The sequence below is a fragment of the Castor canadensis genome, chromosome 1 (assembly GCF_047511655.1).
Source record: "Castor canadensis chromosome 1, mCasCan1.hap1v2, whole genome shotgun sequence".
Taxonomy (NCBI): Eukaryota; Metazoa; Chordata; class Mammalia; order Rodentia; family Castoridae; genus Castor; species Castor canadensis.
The window spans coordinates 183,069,787-183,089,031 of record NC_133386.1 but is presented as its reverse complement, the minus strand read 5'-3'; the positions used below and the strand labels follow the sequence as shown (position 1 = coordinate 183,089,031).

At 38.7% G+C, this 19,245-nt stretch overlaps 1 protein-coding gene across 9 annotated transcripts in view; it reads left to right on the top strand.

Annotated features, from left to right (window-relative positions):
* The window catches only part of Celf1 (CUGBP Elav-like family member 1), a 75,868-nt gene that overhangs the window by 42,785 nt on the left and 13,838 nt on the right, over positions 1–19,245 (top strand). For 7 of the 9 annotated variants that reach the window (XM_074045329.1, XM_074045340.1, XM_074045306.1 and 4 more), the window contains 7 exons: positions 3,908–4,059; positions 12,521–12,708; positions 14,221–14,303; positions 14,670–14,718; positions 16,623–16,757; positions 17,314–17,393; positions 17,861–18,022. In XM_074045329.1, coding sequence (XP_073901430.1) covers positions 3,989–4,059; positions 12,521–12,708; positions 14,221–14,303; positions 14,670–14,718; positions 16,623–16,757; positions 17,314–17,393; positions 17,861–18,022 — 768 coding nt within the window. In that variant the 5' untranslated portion in view covers positions 3,908–3,988. The remainder of the gene's footprint in view (positions 1–3,907; positions 4,060–12,520; positions 12,709–14,220; positions 14,304–14,669; positions 14,719–16,622; positions 16,758–17,313; positions 17,394–17,860; positions 18,023–19,245) is intronic. The other 2 variants (XM_020179105.2, XM_020179106.2) reach the window with 1 other exon arrangement.

Here is a 19,245-nt window from a genome sequence, read left to right as displayed (position 1 = left end):
GCCTTTTTTCTTGGCTATGCTTTTCTTTGCTTTTTCACTCTTTGGATGAAACAAATGCTGTAATTCTTATCTTTCTCTTATAATCCAGTTTTATATCATTTTCCTATTAAGCTTATTCCATTCCTATATTCTAAATGAGGGTGTGCTGTTCTTTGGACTGTTTCCCTTATCTATAATTGGTCATGTTTAATGATTTGGGTTCTTTTTCTTTTTGGGATGGTAGCATTTATTTATATGATTTTAAATCATGCCATGTTTGGGTTCTTACTGTAAGCAGGAACAGGCAGCTTGCTCCTACTGTCTCATAGTCAGGCTTTTAATCATTGTCTTTAAAGGGTAGAGAATTTTTAAGGCAAAGAAAACTGAGATAATCACAGAAAGAAGGTGAAATCATCAAAGTAAATTCATAGTAAAAGGAGTAGTAGGTAAAGACTCTGAGGGAAAGTTAATGCTTCTTTCACAGTAAACCTGGCTATAACTACTCATGGCCATCTCTTTTTTCTTAATGTGTTTATTGTGATAAAAGTCTGGAATGTATATCTAATTAAAAATTTAAAAAAAAAACTCAAAACTATGGGTAGTTTTCTGAACAACTGACTTTTGATTCTACTTTTTAATTTCCCTTAATATTCACATTTTTATACTCCCTTGTTTTTATTGTCACTTAACTTTATAACCCTTTTATAAAATTGAGTGATTTGTGATTCATTTCTCTGCTTTTCTTCCCACAAGCAAGTTGAATTTAATTCTGCCAAGAAAACTCTTATGACAAGCCAAAAGGAATGCACCCTCTTTCATGTAATAACATTTCCATTTTATAATTATGTATTTATTTACTTTGGCTTACTGGTATTTGAAGTTGGGGCTTTGCCATTGCGAGGTAGGTACACTACTACTTGAGCCACACCTCCATCTTATAGGTTGTATTGTGGTGATTTTTTTTTTTTTTTTTTTGCTGCCCTGAGGTTTGAATTCAGGGCCTCATGCTTGCTAGGTGGCACTCTTACCACTTGAGCCACTCCACTAGTCCCCGGAGAACTCTTTTGAACAAAAATTCTATGTCTGGTGAAAATGGTTTTAAAACTTTACTTGGGACTATGGCTCAACAGGTAGAGTGCTGAGGTCCTGAGTTCAATCCCCAGTACTATAAAAATAAAACAAAGAAACAAAACTTTAAGTCAAGTGTGTGCAAGCCTGTAACCCCAGCACTCAGAAGACAGGAGGATTGAGTTCCCAGGCCAGCCTAGTCTACATAGGGAGGCCCTTTCTCAAAAAGAAAAAAAATTTAAGTCAGTGTTTCTCAGCCTGTGGGTTGGTAAAAATTATCATAAGGAGTATGGATCCTTTCATACTCTGGGCATTTCCTGCTGACTCAGTAAAAGTCTCCCATGTTTAAGTACGCTTTTGTTACAGATGTGATTCTAATTAAAATAGACATAATTCAAGTTTATATGTTTTTAGTGAGTAATAGAAACATAACAATAACCAGAATTCCTTGACATTTGTTGATTCCTTTTTAAAGGAATTTTGTTTTTGGAGGTACTGGGATTTGAACACAGGGCCTCACTCTTGCTATAAGTAGGCATTCTACCACTTGAGCCATTCTGCCAACCCTTTTTTTGTGTGTGTGTGTGTGTTCAGTATTTTCAAGATAGGCTCTCTTGAACTGTTTGCCCGGGCTGACTTGGAACCATGATTCTCCCGATCTCTGCTTCCTGAGTAGCTAGGATTACAGGCGTGAGCCACCAGCACCTGGCTAAAGGAATTCTTAAACTAAAAATATCTGATTTGATTTTTTTGATTCACAAAGTTACTTCTTGGTTCAGGTTGCTTTCTATAGGAAGAGGAATGACATTGGCTCCAATGTACATAGGAGAAACTAGGACAAACTAGCAGTAACTATTCTCATCTAGGGTTACTATCTCCTGCTGTCCAGTACTCAGGGCTGGATGAACTGTACTGTGTATTGGTTGCTTAGTCTTCTCTCACAACTTGTTCTTGCTTCCTCCTTTAATAGGATGGAAGAGAGCTCTTGCCACTTCTACTCCAAAGTAGTAGATCAGCCTGCCAAGTCTAACACAATAGAAAAAATTGCTGCTGTTATAGTTCTAGATTTTGGGTGGTTATGTCTGGATGTTGGAGAGAAGACCCAGCTTCTGCCTCCCTTTGTCAGGTATAGATAAGTATCAGCCATTGTTACACAGACCAGAACTTTTAGGCCTATGGCATTACATGTTTTTAGTTGTTCATGTTGTTGTTATAGGAGTACTTTCATTTACTTCTTCACAGCCTGAACATAACATTCTATCTCAAAGTCCCCTGTGTTGTAAACTGAGCTTGAGTGAAATAAAATCTTTGCAGGAAGGCAACCCTAATGATAAAAATGGAAAGAAAGCCTGTGAAATTTTGGAGCCTTCAGAGATAAGTTTTAGAGTCACTGCCTAAATATTGAAAAGCCACCATTTGTTGTTTGGAGGGATGTGGAGCTAAATTGAGAATGAAAGCACACATCTGCCTTGCCTGCTAAGTATATCCATCTCTACTGCTCACCCATAATAGAATTTTTATGCATGTATTCATAAATCTTGGTTTAGCAACAATGTTTCACCCATTTGGTACTGGGGGTGAAACCCCAGGCCTTGGTCTTAGCTAGCACAGGCTAGGCAAGTGCTCTGCCACTGAGCTATATCCCCAGCCTTTTAGCACCAGTTTACAGAAGGAAACAGAGAATGAAGAGACAGCCTGTATTTCTCTCCCCACCATGTTGGAATGTTTGTCCTTATTTTTGTTATTATTACCACTGTAGCAGCTTTTTGTTTGTTTGGAAAGGTCAACAGAGAACTAAAAAGGCATTATTTCCTAGTATGCCATCAAGAAGAGGCAGAATGTTATTATTCCCTTTTTAGTTTTTGGCAAGTTAAGAATCAGAGTTAATAAAGAAATTTTAGGGCTCGGGGCATGGCTAAAGTGGTAGATCATCTGCTTTAAAGGAAGCATGAGGCCCTGAGTTCAAACCCCCAGTATCACAAAAAAAAAAAAAAAACAGATAAGAAAGAAAAAAGGAATTTGCCTGTGCCACCTAATGAATGATACCAGACCAAGGATTTTTAAAGTGGTATCTAGTGAGGAAGCATTTGATACCACTCTTTATCCTCAATACCATTAATAAAGTAAGGTCAATCCAGTACAGGTAATTATGTGTGAGCAACATGTTTTTGGTGAACACTTCAACCAGCTTGCCTCTGGCCCTCCAAACAGCCTTACTGTTCCTCCTTTTGTAACTGTTCTGAGGTTAATTTGGACCCAAAAATTGTGCTCATTGCTTTCTTTAACATACGGAAATTATGTTTTCCTCCCCTCCCCTTCTTTTTGGTACTGAGGTTTGAATTCAGGGCCTCACACTTGCTAGGCAGGCAGTCTATCACTTGAGCCACTCCTCCAACCCTGGAAATTAAGTTTAAAATCAAGAAAACAAACCAGTTCATTTTCAGACTACACGTGGTAAAGCTTTTTTCTTTTTCTTTTTCTTTCTTTTTTTTTTTGGATTCAGGTAGTTTTAGGCTTTGAGGGACCTCCAAAACTGATTTGCAGGGAGGACTTCAGAGAATTTGAAACAAGTTTGTATTTCTTCTGCTCTGCTGGCCACTGCTATCTTCATGGATCTGACACACTATTTATCTGACAGTGCACTTAGTACTGCTTCGCCAGGGAAAATCACACAAAACAAGCCTGGCGCATCAGCACTTTCATTGTGTGCTAGGCTGAACCTCCCTTCACATGGTCACATCCCCATTTTAATCCAATACTCCCTTTCCCTGCCCCTTCCCCAGACCTGCCTCTTTCTGTGGCACTTACTGCTGGTTTCCCTGAGCTCCTGTTTCCACTTTGTGTTTTTTGTGGGGCCCAGGAAGCTAAAGCTGTGTGTATTTGTGGATCAGACAAGTGCAGCAAGTTAATATCATTGACTTCTGAAGGGGAGAGTGAGGTGATGGCTTCGTTTAAGTTGGATTTCCTTCCAGAAATGATGGTGGATCATTGCTCTTTGAATTCCAGTCCCGTGTAAGTATTTCTGTCTAATTTTTGTCATAAGCAGAGGAACTAGGCTGTTTTCGTTGTTATTATTATTTGATGAAACTGATCCTTTAAAAGAGGGAAGAAAAATTTGGACAAAAAGCCAAAATCTAAATTCATTCATGTTATTATTTTCTATTTTAGGTTTATTCTATCTCATAACTGCTAATTTCCTATAGGCTGTAACTAAGTTCTTTGTGTAAGGGTACACTTGATATATGACCAGCAACACCATTTCAAGTGTGCTGGCTCTAATCCCTTCAAGCTTTAGTGTTTTCCTATTATGATAGATTCCATTTTTGTTGTTGTTAAATTGTAGCTTTATTGCCTTGGGTTAAGTATACTATTTCAAATAATCTTTTGGTAATGAAATGTTTTATTATTGTTGTTAATTATCAAATTATTACGCTCCTGTCATGGCAGAGACTGGTAGTTAGGGTGTTTTTATTACAGCATTTTGTATTGACATGCAGAGTACAATCCTGGACTTTGACCCACTCCCAATCTGATTGAATATGCAGTTTAGCACATAATTTCAGAACATCACATTGTCCTCTAACTTCCAGAAACAGCAAAATTTAGTCAATCTCAATTGGCAATTTGCTTAAATAAATTGTGGATGAAGGAATGAGAAGTCACCTTACCTTGCAATATTGTGCAAGAACTGCATTGTACATGGTTAAAATGCTAACCTGGCTCTGAGTTGTAGCTCCACGGGACTAATTCTGAACTTTGGAGAGAAGGACTCATTTTGAACCCATAATTTTAGTCAAAATCTGAATTTTCTCTGATTTCAGTCACTTTAACTAGACTTGCCTGGTTTAACTCACTTTAACTAGGCTTCTAAGTATCTTGGAACCTCAAGCAGATGAGCCTTAGGTTATTCAAAGCCAAGAATATTGATTAATAGACTATTCCCCACATGACAGGTGTTAGTGCAAGTCTTTGAGGTTAGGCCTTCATGTACAAATCAGTCCGCCCTGCCTGGGATTAGGTGTAACAGGTGTGGATAATGGCAAATACTTTGTGGGATAGTTTGGGAGCCTTCAAGTTAGTTATCTTACTGTTTTTGAAATGGATCCTATTTATGCCTTTACTGTAGTCTCCAAAGTAATGGTAATGTAAATGTGTCTTTCTATGATTGTTCTTTACTTCCAAAATGTTGTTTTAGCAGTAGTTAACAGGTATAATTACAATAAATACCATCATCAAGACTTAATTACAGGCTGGAGGTATAGCTCAAGTGGTAGAGCACCTACCTAGCAAGTATGAAGCCCTGAGTCCAAACTTCAGTACCCCACAACAACCCTGCAGGGGGGAAAAAAAAAAGACTTAGTACATAATCAGAGTATTCCTTTGTCCCAGGATGTGATTCCTAGAAATAGAACTTTGGGGCTCAAATTATCTTTGCATTATCACGCTTTTTTTTTCTATGCTTTGCCACTGTATTGTGTTCAACCCATAAGACCATATTTTTCTCAGACTGTTACCTTTTAAAAGGGTTAGACTAACCCAGTATTCCGTGAAGTCTAAACCATGGACCACTGCACGAACATCACCTGAAACTTAAAAATCCAGATAATTTTTATTGCTAGAATAGGGCCCAAGACTGTATTTTAAATATAATACATAGTTTCAATTACACTAAAGTTTGAGAGTAATGGACTTAATACAAGTATTATGAGTTAATTAAAGAGTGGACTGTCATATCATTTTTCCCAAGTGCATTTTTTTTTTAAGTTTTAGCAAGGATTTATATTAGTATAATAGAATAAAAGTGTAGACAAAGGGGTGGGGGAGGAAAAAGAGAGAGAAACATTTCCTGTTCCCCACACAGGAAATGCCAGCAAAGACTCCAAGAAACCCACTTGAGAGAGGCCATAATTAGCTTGCATGAGGACATTTGATGTGAACCTTGGGCCTACAATACAAGTTTAATGATGCTTTCTTTTTGTTTGCACACTAGACCAGGTGTCAACGAGCAGTTACCCACCATTTCTTCCCATTATTGCAGGTCCTCAGGACTTGCTACTTCCTTAGGAATGATACACCAAAACACCACAGACAGTAAGGAGCTGGGAAGGTGAGAGAGACAGACAGACACTGTGTGTATGTCTGGCATTAGGGATTCAACCCAGGGCCTTGTGCATACTAGGCCAGCACTGTACTACTAAGCTGCATTCCCAGAAAAAAGTTTTTTGTTTTTGTTTTTTTGGCAGCACTGGTATTTGAACTCAGGGCCTCATGCTTGCCAGGCAGGTGCTCTGCCACTTTAGCTACTCTGCCAGCCCTTTTTTGTGTTGGGTATTTCTGAGATAGGGCCTTTCAAACTGTTTTGCCTGGGCTGACCTCAAACTGCAGTCCTCCTGATGTCTGCCTCCTGAGTAGCTAGAATTATAGGTGTGAGCCACCAGCTCCCAGCTCTTGTTTTGTTTTTTAAAAAGACAGGATCTGGCTTCATGGCTGAGACTGGCTCCCCTCCTGAGTATCTTCTTCCTGAGTGCTGGGATTACAGGTGTCTACCACCATGCCTGGCTGTCAGGTATCTTTTAAGAGACAAGTCTGATCATTCTCTTCTTTTAAACCTGGAATAAAGTCCAAGCCTGTCAGTACACCATGGGAATCCCATCAACCTCCATCTTGATTCTTGTCAATTTCCTAACAGTCCCACCTCCCCTACACCCCAGTTTTCTGCTCTCTTCCTCTGACTTTCTCAAGTGTATTTTCTCCTTTTCTGAATCACTCTCTTTTTCCCTCTGCAGTCCTTCCATTGCTTCATCACCCCTTAGGCTTCTTGTTCTCCACGCCATATAGCACTTCTCCCACTCGACTGAGCTTTAAATCCCTGCATATACCTCCACCTCCTCCAAATAAAGCGAAACCATATTAACCACATCTTTCGCAGATTTTTATGTCTGCTAAAGAATTTGTAAAGTACCGTTGTGTGCTACCATTTGTTCAGTGCCAAAGCCTCTAAGAGGGCAGGTGTTCGGTTTTCTCTATAGCCTATAGCAGGTGGGATCTGGCACCACAGTAAGAGCTTGGAAATAAAATTGAATGAATGATAGACCCACTGAGTGTTGTTTGTTTTATAGTTGGAATTGTTTACAGAGATAAAATCTCTAGACATTTTCTCCAAACCTCAGGCAAGAAGGCCAGAAACCTTCAAAAGCATATTGTTAGCTGTGCCATTGTTGAGTGGTGACTTAAAACCTGTATTCAGGCCAGGCACCTGTGACTCACAACTGTAATCCTAGCTACTTGGGAGGCAGAGATAAGGAGGATAGGGGTTTGAATTCAGCCCAGGCAAATAGTTGGAGAGACCCTATCTTGAAAATATCCAACACAAAAAGGGCTGGTGGAGTGGCTCAAGTGGGAGAGCACCTGCCTAGGAAGTGTGAGGCCCTGAGTTCAAACCCCAGGACCACCAAAAAAAAAAAAAAAAGCCCTATATTGAAGCCAGGCATGGTGGCACATAACTATATTCCCAGCTACTCAAGAGGTGCAGATTAGGAGGAACATGGTTTGAGGCAAAAAGTTAGAGGCTTCCATCTCAACCCGCAAGCTGGGTGCGATGGCATGTGCTTGTAATCCATACTATAGTGGAAGCATAAGTAGAATTGCAGTCTCCTCCTTGAAACCCCTATCTGAAAAATAATGAAAAGCAAAAAAGGGCTGAAGTTGTGGCTCAAATGGTAGCATCCTTTCCTAGTAATAATGAGGCCCTGACTTCAAACCCCAGTTCCAAGACCCTCATAAAAAGAAAAACGACAGTGATAACTTTATTACCTAATGATAGAAAAATCTCCCTTTATTAAAATGAATATTACTTCATAATACTATAGACATTTACTGTCTTGTTCTCACTAGAAAACAGCTGATAAACAACTTAGGCCTTTCATTCCCATGCACTTTGCCTCCAGTTTTTCCATAGCACAGCCAGAGGGACCTGGTAAGGGTGGGTGGTAGCCAGAGTTTGGAATGTACCAAGTGTTTATGCCTGCTGGTAAACCAGCAGATACTTACCTGATGGGTAAGTATCTGAAACTTTTCTATTTGTATAATGAACAAAGGCTTATGAACTGGTAATGAGAGGGAAGAGAGTGACAAAATAAGAAAAGTTTCAGAAATGATTTTTCAAAAGGTGTGAAGGTTATGTTTGTCCCACCCATTTGACTAGAAGGAACAGATACCAGATATCCAGTCAAATTAGCATATACCAAGGGGTTTTCTTGAAGGTGTAGATAGACTGAACTATAAGGTTAACCAGGAGTTCTGCAGCTGGACCTGGCAACTCCATCTTTCTGACCCAAGTTAAACTCTTTACCTACTTTATAGTATGGGTTGGCTTTGCTGTCATCCTTCTATCCTGTCCTGTGGCAAGTAATTCACATAACCTTTTTGAAGTGCACAGTTCTAACTGTTTTTAAGGATATTCACAAAATTCTGTAACCATCAGCATTATCAAATTCCAGGACATTTTCATCATGCATAGAAAGAAACCCTAAATCCAGGCACACATCTATAATCCCAGTACTTAGCAAAAGAGGATTTTGAATTTGAGGCCAGCCTGGACTACATAACTAGACCCTGTTTCAACAACAACAAAAATAATTTTAACAGTCTTGCCTATTAGGAATGACTTTTTTTGTGGTACTGGGAATTGAACCCAGGACCTCATCCCATGCTAGGTAAGTGCTCTACCATTGAGATAAAACCTCAACTCAGTTCACTGGTTCTTGAGCAGGCATAATAAAATATACATAATTTATGATCAGTCACTCTGAGGAGCATTCCATCAAGTGGGAAAGTAGGCACAAATAAGAATATATCTAGTGATATATAGAGTAAATCTATGATGTGTGACCCTTGGCATCTCACAGATTGTGTTATCCCTAGGTGACTTTTTAATGCAGTGGATACTTCGTTAAGGACAGCATGCATGCTGGACGCATGTGTTGAAGAGAGAGAATGGAAGAGCATTGTTGCTCATCTCTTCACATACAAGAGCTGTTGAGAAAGTTTGTGATTGCTTATTACATGTGTATATGTAGATATGCATGTGGTTCTACTGTCACTCACTTTTTTATGTCAGGCCGACATTGCCACCTATATTTTTAACTACATTTCCAAGACTTTAAGGAAATGCCCCATGTTTTTCTTTTTTAATTAATTAATTATTATTATTTTGGTGGTACTGGGGTTGGGGCTTGAACTTTACACTTGTGAGGCAGGTGCTCTACCACTTGGGTCACACCTTTACCCTTTTTTTCTGGTTGTTTTGGAGATAAGTTCTTGATTTTTGCCAGTCCAGCCTAGACTGTAGTCCTCTTATTTGAAACTTCCTGTTGTTGCTAGGATAACAGGAGGTGTATGTCACCACGCCCATCTTTTTTCCATTGAGGAGTCTTCGAAAAAACCTTTTTGCCCAGGCTAGCCTCAAATGAAGATCCTTCTGAGCTTCCCAAGTGGCTAGGATTGTAGACATGGACCACTGTGGTGAGCCAACTCTCTCACTCCCTTGTAAGATACACTAAAAATAATTTAGTACAATAAAATAAGGCATGAGCTTGTATTTTTTGTTTGTTATTATCAGATTGAATAATTGTCCAATTATTTTCTTTTTTAACAGTTCTGGGGTTTGAACTCAGGGCCTTAAGCTTGCTAGGTAGGCGCTCTACCACTTGAGCCACAACTCCAGCCCTTTTTTGCTTTAGTTATTTTTCCAATAGCCTTTAGTGATTTTCTTATCTATGACCTCCCCCCCAACCCTGTTCCCATAGCTGGGATCCCCATCACCCACTCATCCCCCTCTCCAAATTTCCCCCCACACACACACTCGGGTTATTTGTTGAGGTGGGAGGGGGTGCCTCACTAACTTTTTGCCAGGGCTGGCCTCAAACTATGATCTTTATGATCTCCACCTCACAAATAGCTGGGATTACAGCCCAATTTCTGTTTAAACAAAACTGTCCAGGCACTGGTGGCTTATGCCTGTAATCCTAGGTACTTGGGAGGCTGAGATCATGGTTTGAGGCCAAACCTGGCAAATAGTTTGTGAGACCCTATCTCCAAACTACCCAGAGCAAAATGGACTGGAGCAATAGAGCACATGTTTTGCAAGCAAGAAGCCCTGAGTTCAAACTCTGTTTCCACCAAAAAACCAAAACAGACTTCTAAAGTGTTAAGTTTAAAGATTGTTCCTGGTCCTTGGGCCTCTCTGAATAGACTGCTCAAGGTGATTCTTCTTTCTGGCTGATGAATTGGTATACAAAGGAGGAAAGATTGGCCTATGGAGAAGGTGGAACTTGAGAAATAGAGAAGGATTTGGAAAGAAAAAGAGAAATAAGGACATTCATTGAGAATCCTAAATCCCCATTGATTTTTGGATAAAATGTAATCTACATATGTTGACTGTATTTTTGCACTAAATGGGTGATGCAGAAAAATTAGAGAGTATACAAACATAGAAGGAAGGGACAAGGCAGGAGCAGTTACCTCCAATGTAATACAAATGAATAAACCCCTGCCTCTTTTCAGAAATAGCTGTCAGCTTATCAAAACATTCTGAGCACCATTGGGATTCTGTTATTCTTGCCTAGAATAGAAATAAGATGAAAGATTAGCAACATTTTAATAAAATGCTGTTAAAACTCTTAATTAAAGTTGTTGGGGGCAGGTTATAGGAATGACATCTATTGTTTCACTAGTCATAGGGCTTTCTTTCATCAGGGTAGCCTGGTTTCTGTCGGAACATTAAAATTAAGCTTCTAAAAGCAGTTACATTATATTTTTGCAATGACCTAGCGTATATGGTTTTAAGTTAACAAATAAAAGGAAAACCAATGAAATGATACGTTCCAAAACACTTTAAAAAAAAAAAAGAGCAGTAGTTTGGCAGTCAAATAATCATAGGAGATGATTTAATTTGAGAATCCTCTTTGTGTACAGCACTCATTTTGGTAGGGTTAATTAGGAATTGTTGCAACCATTAGCAAGAATTTCTTCCCACCCCACATTTGAATGCTAGCTCTGAACCAGGTGCTGTTCTTGTAGCTACAGGAATGAATTGGAAGTAAAATCATTTCTCCCTTCAAGCTGTCAGACCTTGGGAGAGGTAAATACAGCTAGATGATGCTAAAAGGTGTTGAATATATAATAGAGATGGAAATTTAGTACTGTTTGAGTACTAAGTACACCTAACTAGTTAGCTTGGAAGAATGTGGAGAGAGTTCTTCATAGACACAGGGACGAGTTGTTCTGAATGTCATTTATTTTACAGCTTTCTTCATTTTAGTTCATGCTAGATTCAGCAAAAGTGAAGTGGGACTAGCCTCTAGGGTGTTCAAGTTACAAGAGATTTATGAATTAAAGGCTAGAGGTTAAACTGCTTTCGTAGATTCAGCATTCTTAAAGATCTTCAACCATTATTTAGAAGGTAACAGTGGTGGAAAAACTTGTTTTCTCCTTTGAAGAAACCTAGCATCTTATTTAAGATTGGGTTTTAAAACCTAGAAATATGGTGATACAGTCTCTGGATTAAGCAGCAGTTACTAAAAGGAAAGCTGAATATGGGGAGTGGGTGTTAAATTGTTAAAAGTTTAGGTAAGTTTAAGAGTGAGATCTTGAAACACTGGGAAGGATATTGAAATAATGGTACCTTTGAATAACAACATTTATAGTGCAAGAATCTCCTTAGGTTCTTGGCAGTGGTAAGACACCAAAGTAGGAGATTACAGGTTTGGTGTAGTTGGAATGGAGAAATTTGTGGACTTTAAAATGGTTGCACTTGGTAAGCGAATCCAGTGGTAAGGTATTGGAGAAATAGCAGTATGTTAGATAAATTAGAATACAACTAAGATGATGGCAACATTGTGTATATCACAATAATTTTTGGAACTTTAAGAAACAGCTTTGTTTTAGTCTGGGGACCTAACTGTGCTTTAGAAATTAAATGCTTCTGTTCTGACATCTACTGAAAGGAAATTTTACCTGTCACTGTGTACTTTGAAGAATCTTGAATCTTATCTGTAATCAGTAGTCTTTTGTTATAAAAATTTTATGGACATTAAAAAGAAGTGCTTCTGTTTTGTTAACTGTGCTTAAAAATTATTAAAACTTTATCTTGTTTTGGGAGCTAAACCCTGTAAATTCCTCTGAGAATTTTTGTACTAGATAAGGAATAAGCGACATTGTTGGTTCCTTAGTTGAAACCCCGGGTTTTACCTAATCACACAGTAACTTTAGTTTGGCATATAGTGGAATGGGTGGCCATGTTGAGGGAGAACCAGGCAGCTCTGATAAATTGAATTGGAAATATTAATAAAGTAGAATTCCCCCTCTACTTGTTCAGAAAGTAGTTGGAAAATCTTTTAAAAAAAAAGAAAAAAGAAACTCCCCTGGAAAGCAACATGAATACATAATAGAAATTTCATTTTATCTCATGCAGCTCAAAGAAAATGAACGGCACCCTGGACCACCCAGACCAACCAGATCTTGATGCTATCAAGATGTTTGTGGGCCAGGTTCCAAGGACCTGGTCTGAGAAGGACTTGAGGGAACTCTTTGAACAGTATGGTGCTGTCTATGAAATCAATGTCCTAAGGGATAGGAGCCAAAACCCTCCTCAGAGCAAAGGTAAGATTTATGGGGTGTTTTTGTTGTTGTTGTTTTATTGTTTTTCCAGTGCTGGGGATTGAACCCAGGACCTTGTGTGAGCTACGTTGAGTGCTCTCCCACTCAAGCCACGCCTGTAGCCTAGTTTTTGCATTCTGTCTCTCCTTGCCTAGGTGTTCCTGTGGTCATATATGGAAGAAAGTTCGTCTTTTTATAGTAGCTCCATCTTCAAATCCAAACATATTTAATGACTTTAAAATAAAAAAAGTGACCTCGTGGGGATAATTTGTAAATTGGGTCTGGGCAGTCCTTTGTGAGAGCTCATGTGAGTGTCTCATTTGATCATAGAATGGAATAACAAAATAGAAGCAGCCATGTTTTTCCTTAGTGTTTTAACTAGGATAAACTAAGAGAGACTATCCATGTACTGATAGACTTCTTGTTGGTGTTACAGAAGCTTTGCGTGATGATTTATCAACTAGGAAGGACTCGTTGAGGTAACTTGTGTGCTGAATCCTACAGAACAAACAGGAAAAGAAAGGCTAGGCTGCTTCCAGAAATACCAGCAGAGTAAGACAGTTGATAATAGGCATTAGCTTTGCCTCAGGTGCACATAGACATGCTCTTATTTTCCAGATGACCAATTTTGGAGTAATTTTCCATGAAAGCTGTTCTACAATGCAAGTGTGAACAAGTATGATTGCCACATTCAAAACCATCATAATAGAGCAACTAGAAGCAGAGGAGTTATTTTCTCCTTGTGGTATAGTTAACCAAAAATACAAAGTATTGTAGTTTCTGAAAAATGGCTGGCCATGTAATATTGACTAACTTAACATCCTAACCACAGCATGATTTTGAAAGACATCTGTATTGTGTTTCATGGGAGTATGGGAGCATCAGAACATTGAAGCCCAATATTTACAAGACATACCTTCCTCTTCCTAACCCTAGTAAAGATATGAAACAACACAAAATCTACAGATTTCAGGCAGCACTATGTGCTGTTAGAAGCTTAATTATATTTGATGAGAACCAAGAGTTCAAAAAAAGATGTTAGGTTCTTACTCTTAAGTCATTTTATGATTTAATAAATGATAATTTTGTATGGTAGAAACTGGTTTTTTGTGTAAGGTATGGTTTGTTCTGAGAGAGCTTGGAGAGGAGGTCCTAGCAGACTACAATCTGCCAGAGTATGGACCTTGACTGTCTTGTTTATAGCTGAGTCTTCTTGCTCAGCACATTACCTGGAGTTCCTAGGTTGGTAAATGGAACAGAACCTGACCTTTGTGAGGAATGCTGTCTTTCAGAAGTTACAGGAGCAGCTACAAAAGACTTTTAATATTATTATGAGGAAACTTAAAACAACAAAGAAAATGCTTTAACAACTCCCACCCTAGATTCTCCCTTTCCCTGTCCCCAATTTTAATAAACGTAGCCCTAAGTCCCACATTAGTGTAGGGGAGGGAGTACTGTAGGAATAGTCCATTTTGAAAGCATTGGTTTGATTTTGTAAAATCCTGTTTGTTGTAGGGTGCTGTTTTGTTACATTTTACACCCGTAAAGCTGCATTAGAAGCGCAGAATGCTCTTCACAACATGAAGGTCCTTCCAGGGGTAAGAAAGCTATTAGTAAATGGAATTATGGTAGTTTTGATACATGGGCATGCTTAACACATCAGGCACATACTGAAAAGCATTTTGGGAAAAAAGTAACTGCTGTATGTGATGATAAAAAGGAGGATGTAAGGGGACATTTCAAAGAATATAGGCTGAAAGTAATTATCTGCCAGAAGTCTTGGGTATTTTAACTATATGACTCACAGTATCTCTATTCTTAATATTTTGTGGGGAAAGATCACAGGTCACACATGAGTTCAGTGAGAACTCTTAAATCTAGTTTTGTTACATCTTTTAGAGTTCTTGTATTTTTGAATGCCATCAGTGTGTATGTGGAAAATACTTAAGGGTTTTCCTTTCTAGATGCATCATCCTATACAGATGAAACCTGCTGACAGTGAAAAGAACAATGGTAAGCCAGCATATCCAGTTTTCTCTATATAAGATTTTTTGCTGTTTGGTGTTATGATATCTGGATTGAATTGAACTGTTAAGAATCAATATTGTCTTTAAAATAAGTCTTATCTAAGAACATATTAGAATGAACTAGAATATATAGTTATATAAATATATATATATATATATATATATATATATATATATATATATATATATATATACTTACACACACACACACACACACATACATATATATATATTTCTTGGTACTGGAGTTTGAACTCAGGACTTCATGCTTGCTAAGCAGGTGCTCTTCTACTTGAGCCACACCCCAGCCCAATAAATATTATTTCTTATGGGCAGGAGTAGGGATTGGGGGGATGAACAAATTTAGAAGGAGGCTTAGTCCTCTAGAAAATAGCCAGAGCTTCCTGAGCTGCTACTTAGCAAGGACATGGCCTTGTTCAGGTGAGTTTCAAGATTGTGAAGCCCAATGGTAAGGAGCTGGATGAGTTCAGATCCTCTGTTATCTCCCAGGTGCTGGAGGAGCAGGAGGTGAACTAAAATCTAAAGTCTCAGTTGTAGGAGTTAAACATCACCACATCCAAAGAAATTAAAGTTAATGGTGATCAGAAAGGTATAATAATTTTTGTTCCAGTTCCTCAACTGAAATGTTTTAAGAAAATCCAAGTCTGGCTATATGTGTATTGGAGAAAAAGCTTCGTGAGAAGCCTGCAGTCTTTTATTGCTCAGAGCCACCTTTAGAAAGCTGTATGAAAATAAGCACAAGCATCTCAGGAGCAACATTCTTACAGCTGTGCTTGGTGGGATCCTTGAAAACTTCATCTTCTCATGTGAAATTGTGGGAATTGTGTTTATTCTTCCCAAGAAAATCCATTTGACCAAAGCAACAGAATAATTTGGAACACAGGGCTAAAACTTTTTATGGAGCCTTTAAGAAGCTCACGGGCAGCTGGGCACCGATGACTCACATATGTAACCTGGCAGAGATCAAGAGGATTACGGTTCAAAGCCAGCCCAGGCAAATGGTTTGTGAGTGCAACCCTATCTCAAAACCCGTCATAGAATGGGCTGGTGGAGTGGTTCAAGGTGTAGTGTCTGAGTTCAAACCACAGTACCACCAAAAAAAAAAAAAAAAAAAAAAACAGCACAAGGGCAAGGATATGAATTTTGAATTGCCAGAGAATCAAGTGGACACAAATGACTAAAGTAGACTGAGTGTAGTGTGGCTCACACCTGTCATTCCAGCTACTCGGGAGCTGAAGGTAGGAGGATCATGGTTTGAGGCCTGCCCTGTGCAAAAATGCAAGACACTATCTGAAAAATAAAGCAAAAAACCCCCCAAAAAACTAGGGGCATTTCTCAAGTGATAGAGCACCTGCATAGCATGCACCAGGACCTTGAATTCATACCTCTGGTACCTCCCCCTGCCCTCCAAAAGAACAATCAGAGTATCATTCATAGTTGTTTGTTTTTAAAGAAAAGGTAAATAGACTCAATGAAAAGTGTTTGTTCCTCTGGTTACATCAAGTGTGAAAACCTCTTTCATATCTTTGCTAGAAAGAGCATACAGACTAAATACTAGGCAAGATGCTAAGCACTATGCATTTAATACCTGCAGCTCCCATTTGACGTAAACCTGGTTATCTTTATTAATCAGATGAGGAAACTGGCACAGATCACTTAAGTAACTTTAGCGATCAGAAAGCCCCCATATTTCACCTAAGTACTTTCAATTATAATTTTAAGATACCATTAGTTAGAAGACATAAAATTAATCTGTGAAATACAGTATGAGGCACAGAGCCAGCATTCAGACCCCAGGTATCTGGCTCCCAAATCTATGCTACACTGCCTTTTAGTAATATTCAAGCCTTTTGTGTTTTATTCTCTTAGCAGTGGAAGACAGAAAGCTGTTCATTGGTATGATTTCCAAGAAGTGCACTGAAAATGACATCCGAGTCATGTTCTCTTCATTTGGACAGATTGAAGAGTGCCGGATATTGCGGGGACCTGATGGCCTGAGCCGAGGTAATACATTTTTATAGTCTTAAAGATACTTATCTTAAATTTGGAATCTTTTTTTTTTTTTTTTTTAATTGGACCAGTAGAAATTTGATCCCTAGCCACCGTAGCCTTGTCATGGTTGGGCGTGCTGCTTCCTGCTGTACATCCAAGTCCTATCAGACTTCTACTAGTTGATCCTTTTTGTATCCTTCCAGCCTCCCTAAAGAGTCGTATTTTGTGTTCCCATGTCATGTATTAAAGTTTCCTTTTCTTGTTCTTGGTGAGAGTCTTGATAAATGGAAGCATTTTTTTTCACATTTTCTGTTCTGTTCAAGAGGAACTAAAGGATATGATTCCTTCTTTATCAATCTTTGTGGTTCCTTGGTTTTTTCATAATAGCACTAAACTATTATGACATATGTGTCTTCTCCACCAGCTCATGACAGGGTGCTCTACCCTCTGAAGACAGGGACCACATTTGTGTTGCTAATATGGTAGTTGGCACATTGTAGATGTCATTGAATGTCTGTCAGATAAATATGTTAACGAATGAATAAGTTACTGACTCTTTTCTTACTAGGTTGTGCATTTGTGACTTTTACAACAAGAGCCATGGCACAGACAGCTATCAAGGCAATGCACCAAGCACAAACCATGGAGGTAGGGAACAGATAGGTGAAAGAGGGAAATTCTTTAGCCTGACAGTATCAGGCTAGCTGTGCTAGCAGTATGCACAGCGTTGAATTGCCCTAAAACTGAAACAGCCAATCATTTTTTTTTTCTTCCCAACCCCCAACAGCCAATCTATTTTAAAGTAAAAAGCCAGTGCTGTCCTTAAAATTAACACTCAAGACAGCTGAGACAAGAGGATCCCTTGAGCCCAAGAGTTGTGGGCCAGCTTGGGCAACATAACAAAACCCCATTTCAAAAATAAGTAAACAGTCAAAAAATGAAATTTCACATTGGAAACAGTTGCCCTTTTAAGTTGTGTTTTGTCACTGGTGTGGATCAGGAGGAGAGTCGTTTGGCAGTGATTGAAAGTGGAATACAGCCTGCATGCTATCAAAAAGAATTTTTTGCTTAATCCAGAAGGAGGAATCTGACCCTTTGTTTTGGTGTTTTCATAGGGTTGCTCATCTCCAATGGTGGTAAAATTTGCTGATACACAGAAGGACAAAGAACAGAAGAGAATGGCCCAGCAGCTCCAGCAGCAGATGCAGCAGATCAGCGCAGCATCTGTATGGGGAAACCTTGCTGGTCTAAATACTCTTGGACCCCAGTATTTAGCAGTGAGTCTTTGTGGTTTGCTTTCTGCAGACTGTGCAAGCTCTCAGCTGTTTCTTCTTCTGCTGTCCCTAGCTAACAAACACAGTGGCATTTACAACTTTGGTCGTGTAGAGATTTTACATAAAAAAATCAGGCATTGTGATGTTCTATAAGTCACGTAGTCTGTTTTTTCTCATTCTCTCTCTGGTTGTTCATGTGTCTTTGGTTACATCTTGAGGTTTTTGCTACAATTAAAGTCAAATGTTGATTATCTGATTTAAAGATTAAGAAACCTCTCATGATTCCCTGCTTCCAAGAGAATAATGCCTAAGTGAATCTTAATTACCAAACTTCAGTCTCCACACTTCTTTCTACCAGATGTAGAGGGCATCATTAAAATCCTTAGGAAGTCTTCCCTAAAAATTATGATAAGCCAGGCATGGTGGTGCTTGATTGTAACCCAGCCCTCAGGAAGCTGAGGAAGGTCAAAGACAAACTGGGCTACATAGTGAGATCCTAACTCCCCCTTTTTCTCCCCTTCCCCTAAAAACAAAGCATAATAATTAGTAGACTGAAAGGTCAAGAGATTAACATCAGTATTATTAAATGAGAATTACAAGTGCATATTCGAGTTCACCAAATTATAAATAGGTTTCCTTTAAATTGATGTCTCTGTTGTGCAACTTGAGTTAACTTGAGTTATATAGTCCAAAAGAAAGTCTACTTCTAACTTACTTTGATTGTGTAGGTTTGTAGAGGGGATTATTACTGTGTTAACCCTTAAGAATCATAGCCAGTGCTAGAAATTTAGAACTGTCTTATGTGTGAGTCACAACGAAAAAGTCATCTTAAGTGGTGGAAGTGGTAACAGTTACCTATAATCCCAGCCACTTGGAAGGCTGAATCTGGAGAAGATCACAAGTTCAAGTCCAGCCCATTGAATAGAGTGAGACCCTGTCTCTGAAAAACAAACAAAAAAAGAAAGTCATCTCTGAAGCTATAAATGGTGAAACCATAGATTTGTTTGGATGGTCTGGAAATACTCATATGAATAATACAGTCACTCACTTCTCATTCTTCAAATATTACTCTGTATGGAAACAGGAAAGGCAATAATTTATTTTCCCCTAGTACTGAATTTTAGTTAATTTGATGCTTATTGGTTTCCATATTTCTAAAATCTTAGAAGAAATCACAGTTTATTCTAGCTAGTATTTCTTACTATAAGGTAGATGTTGGGTGCTGG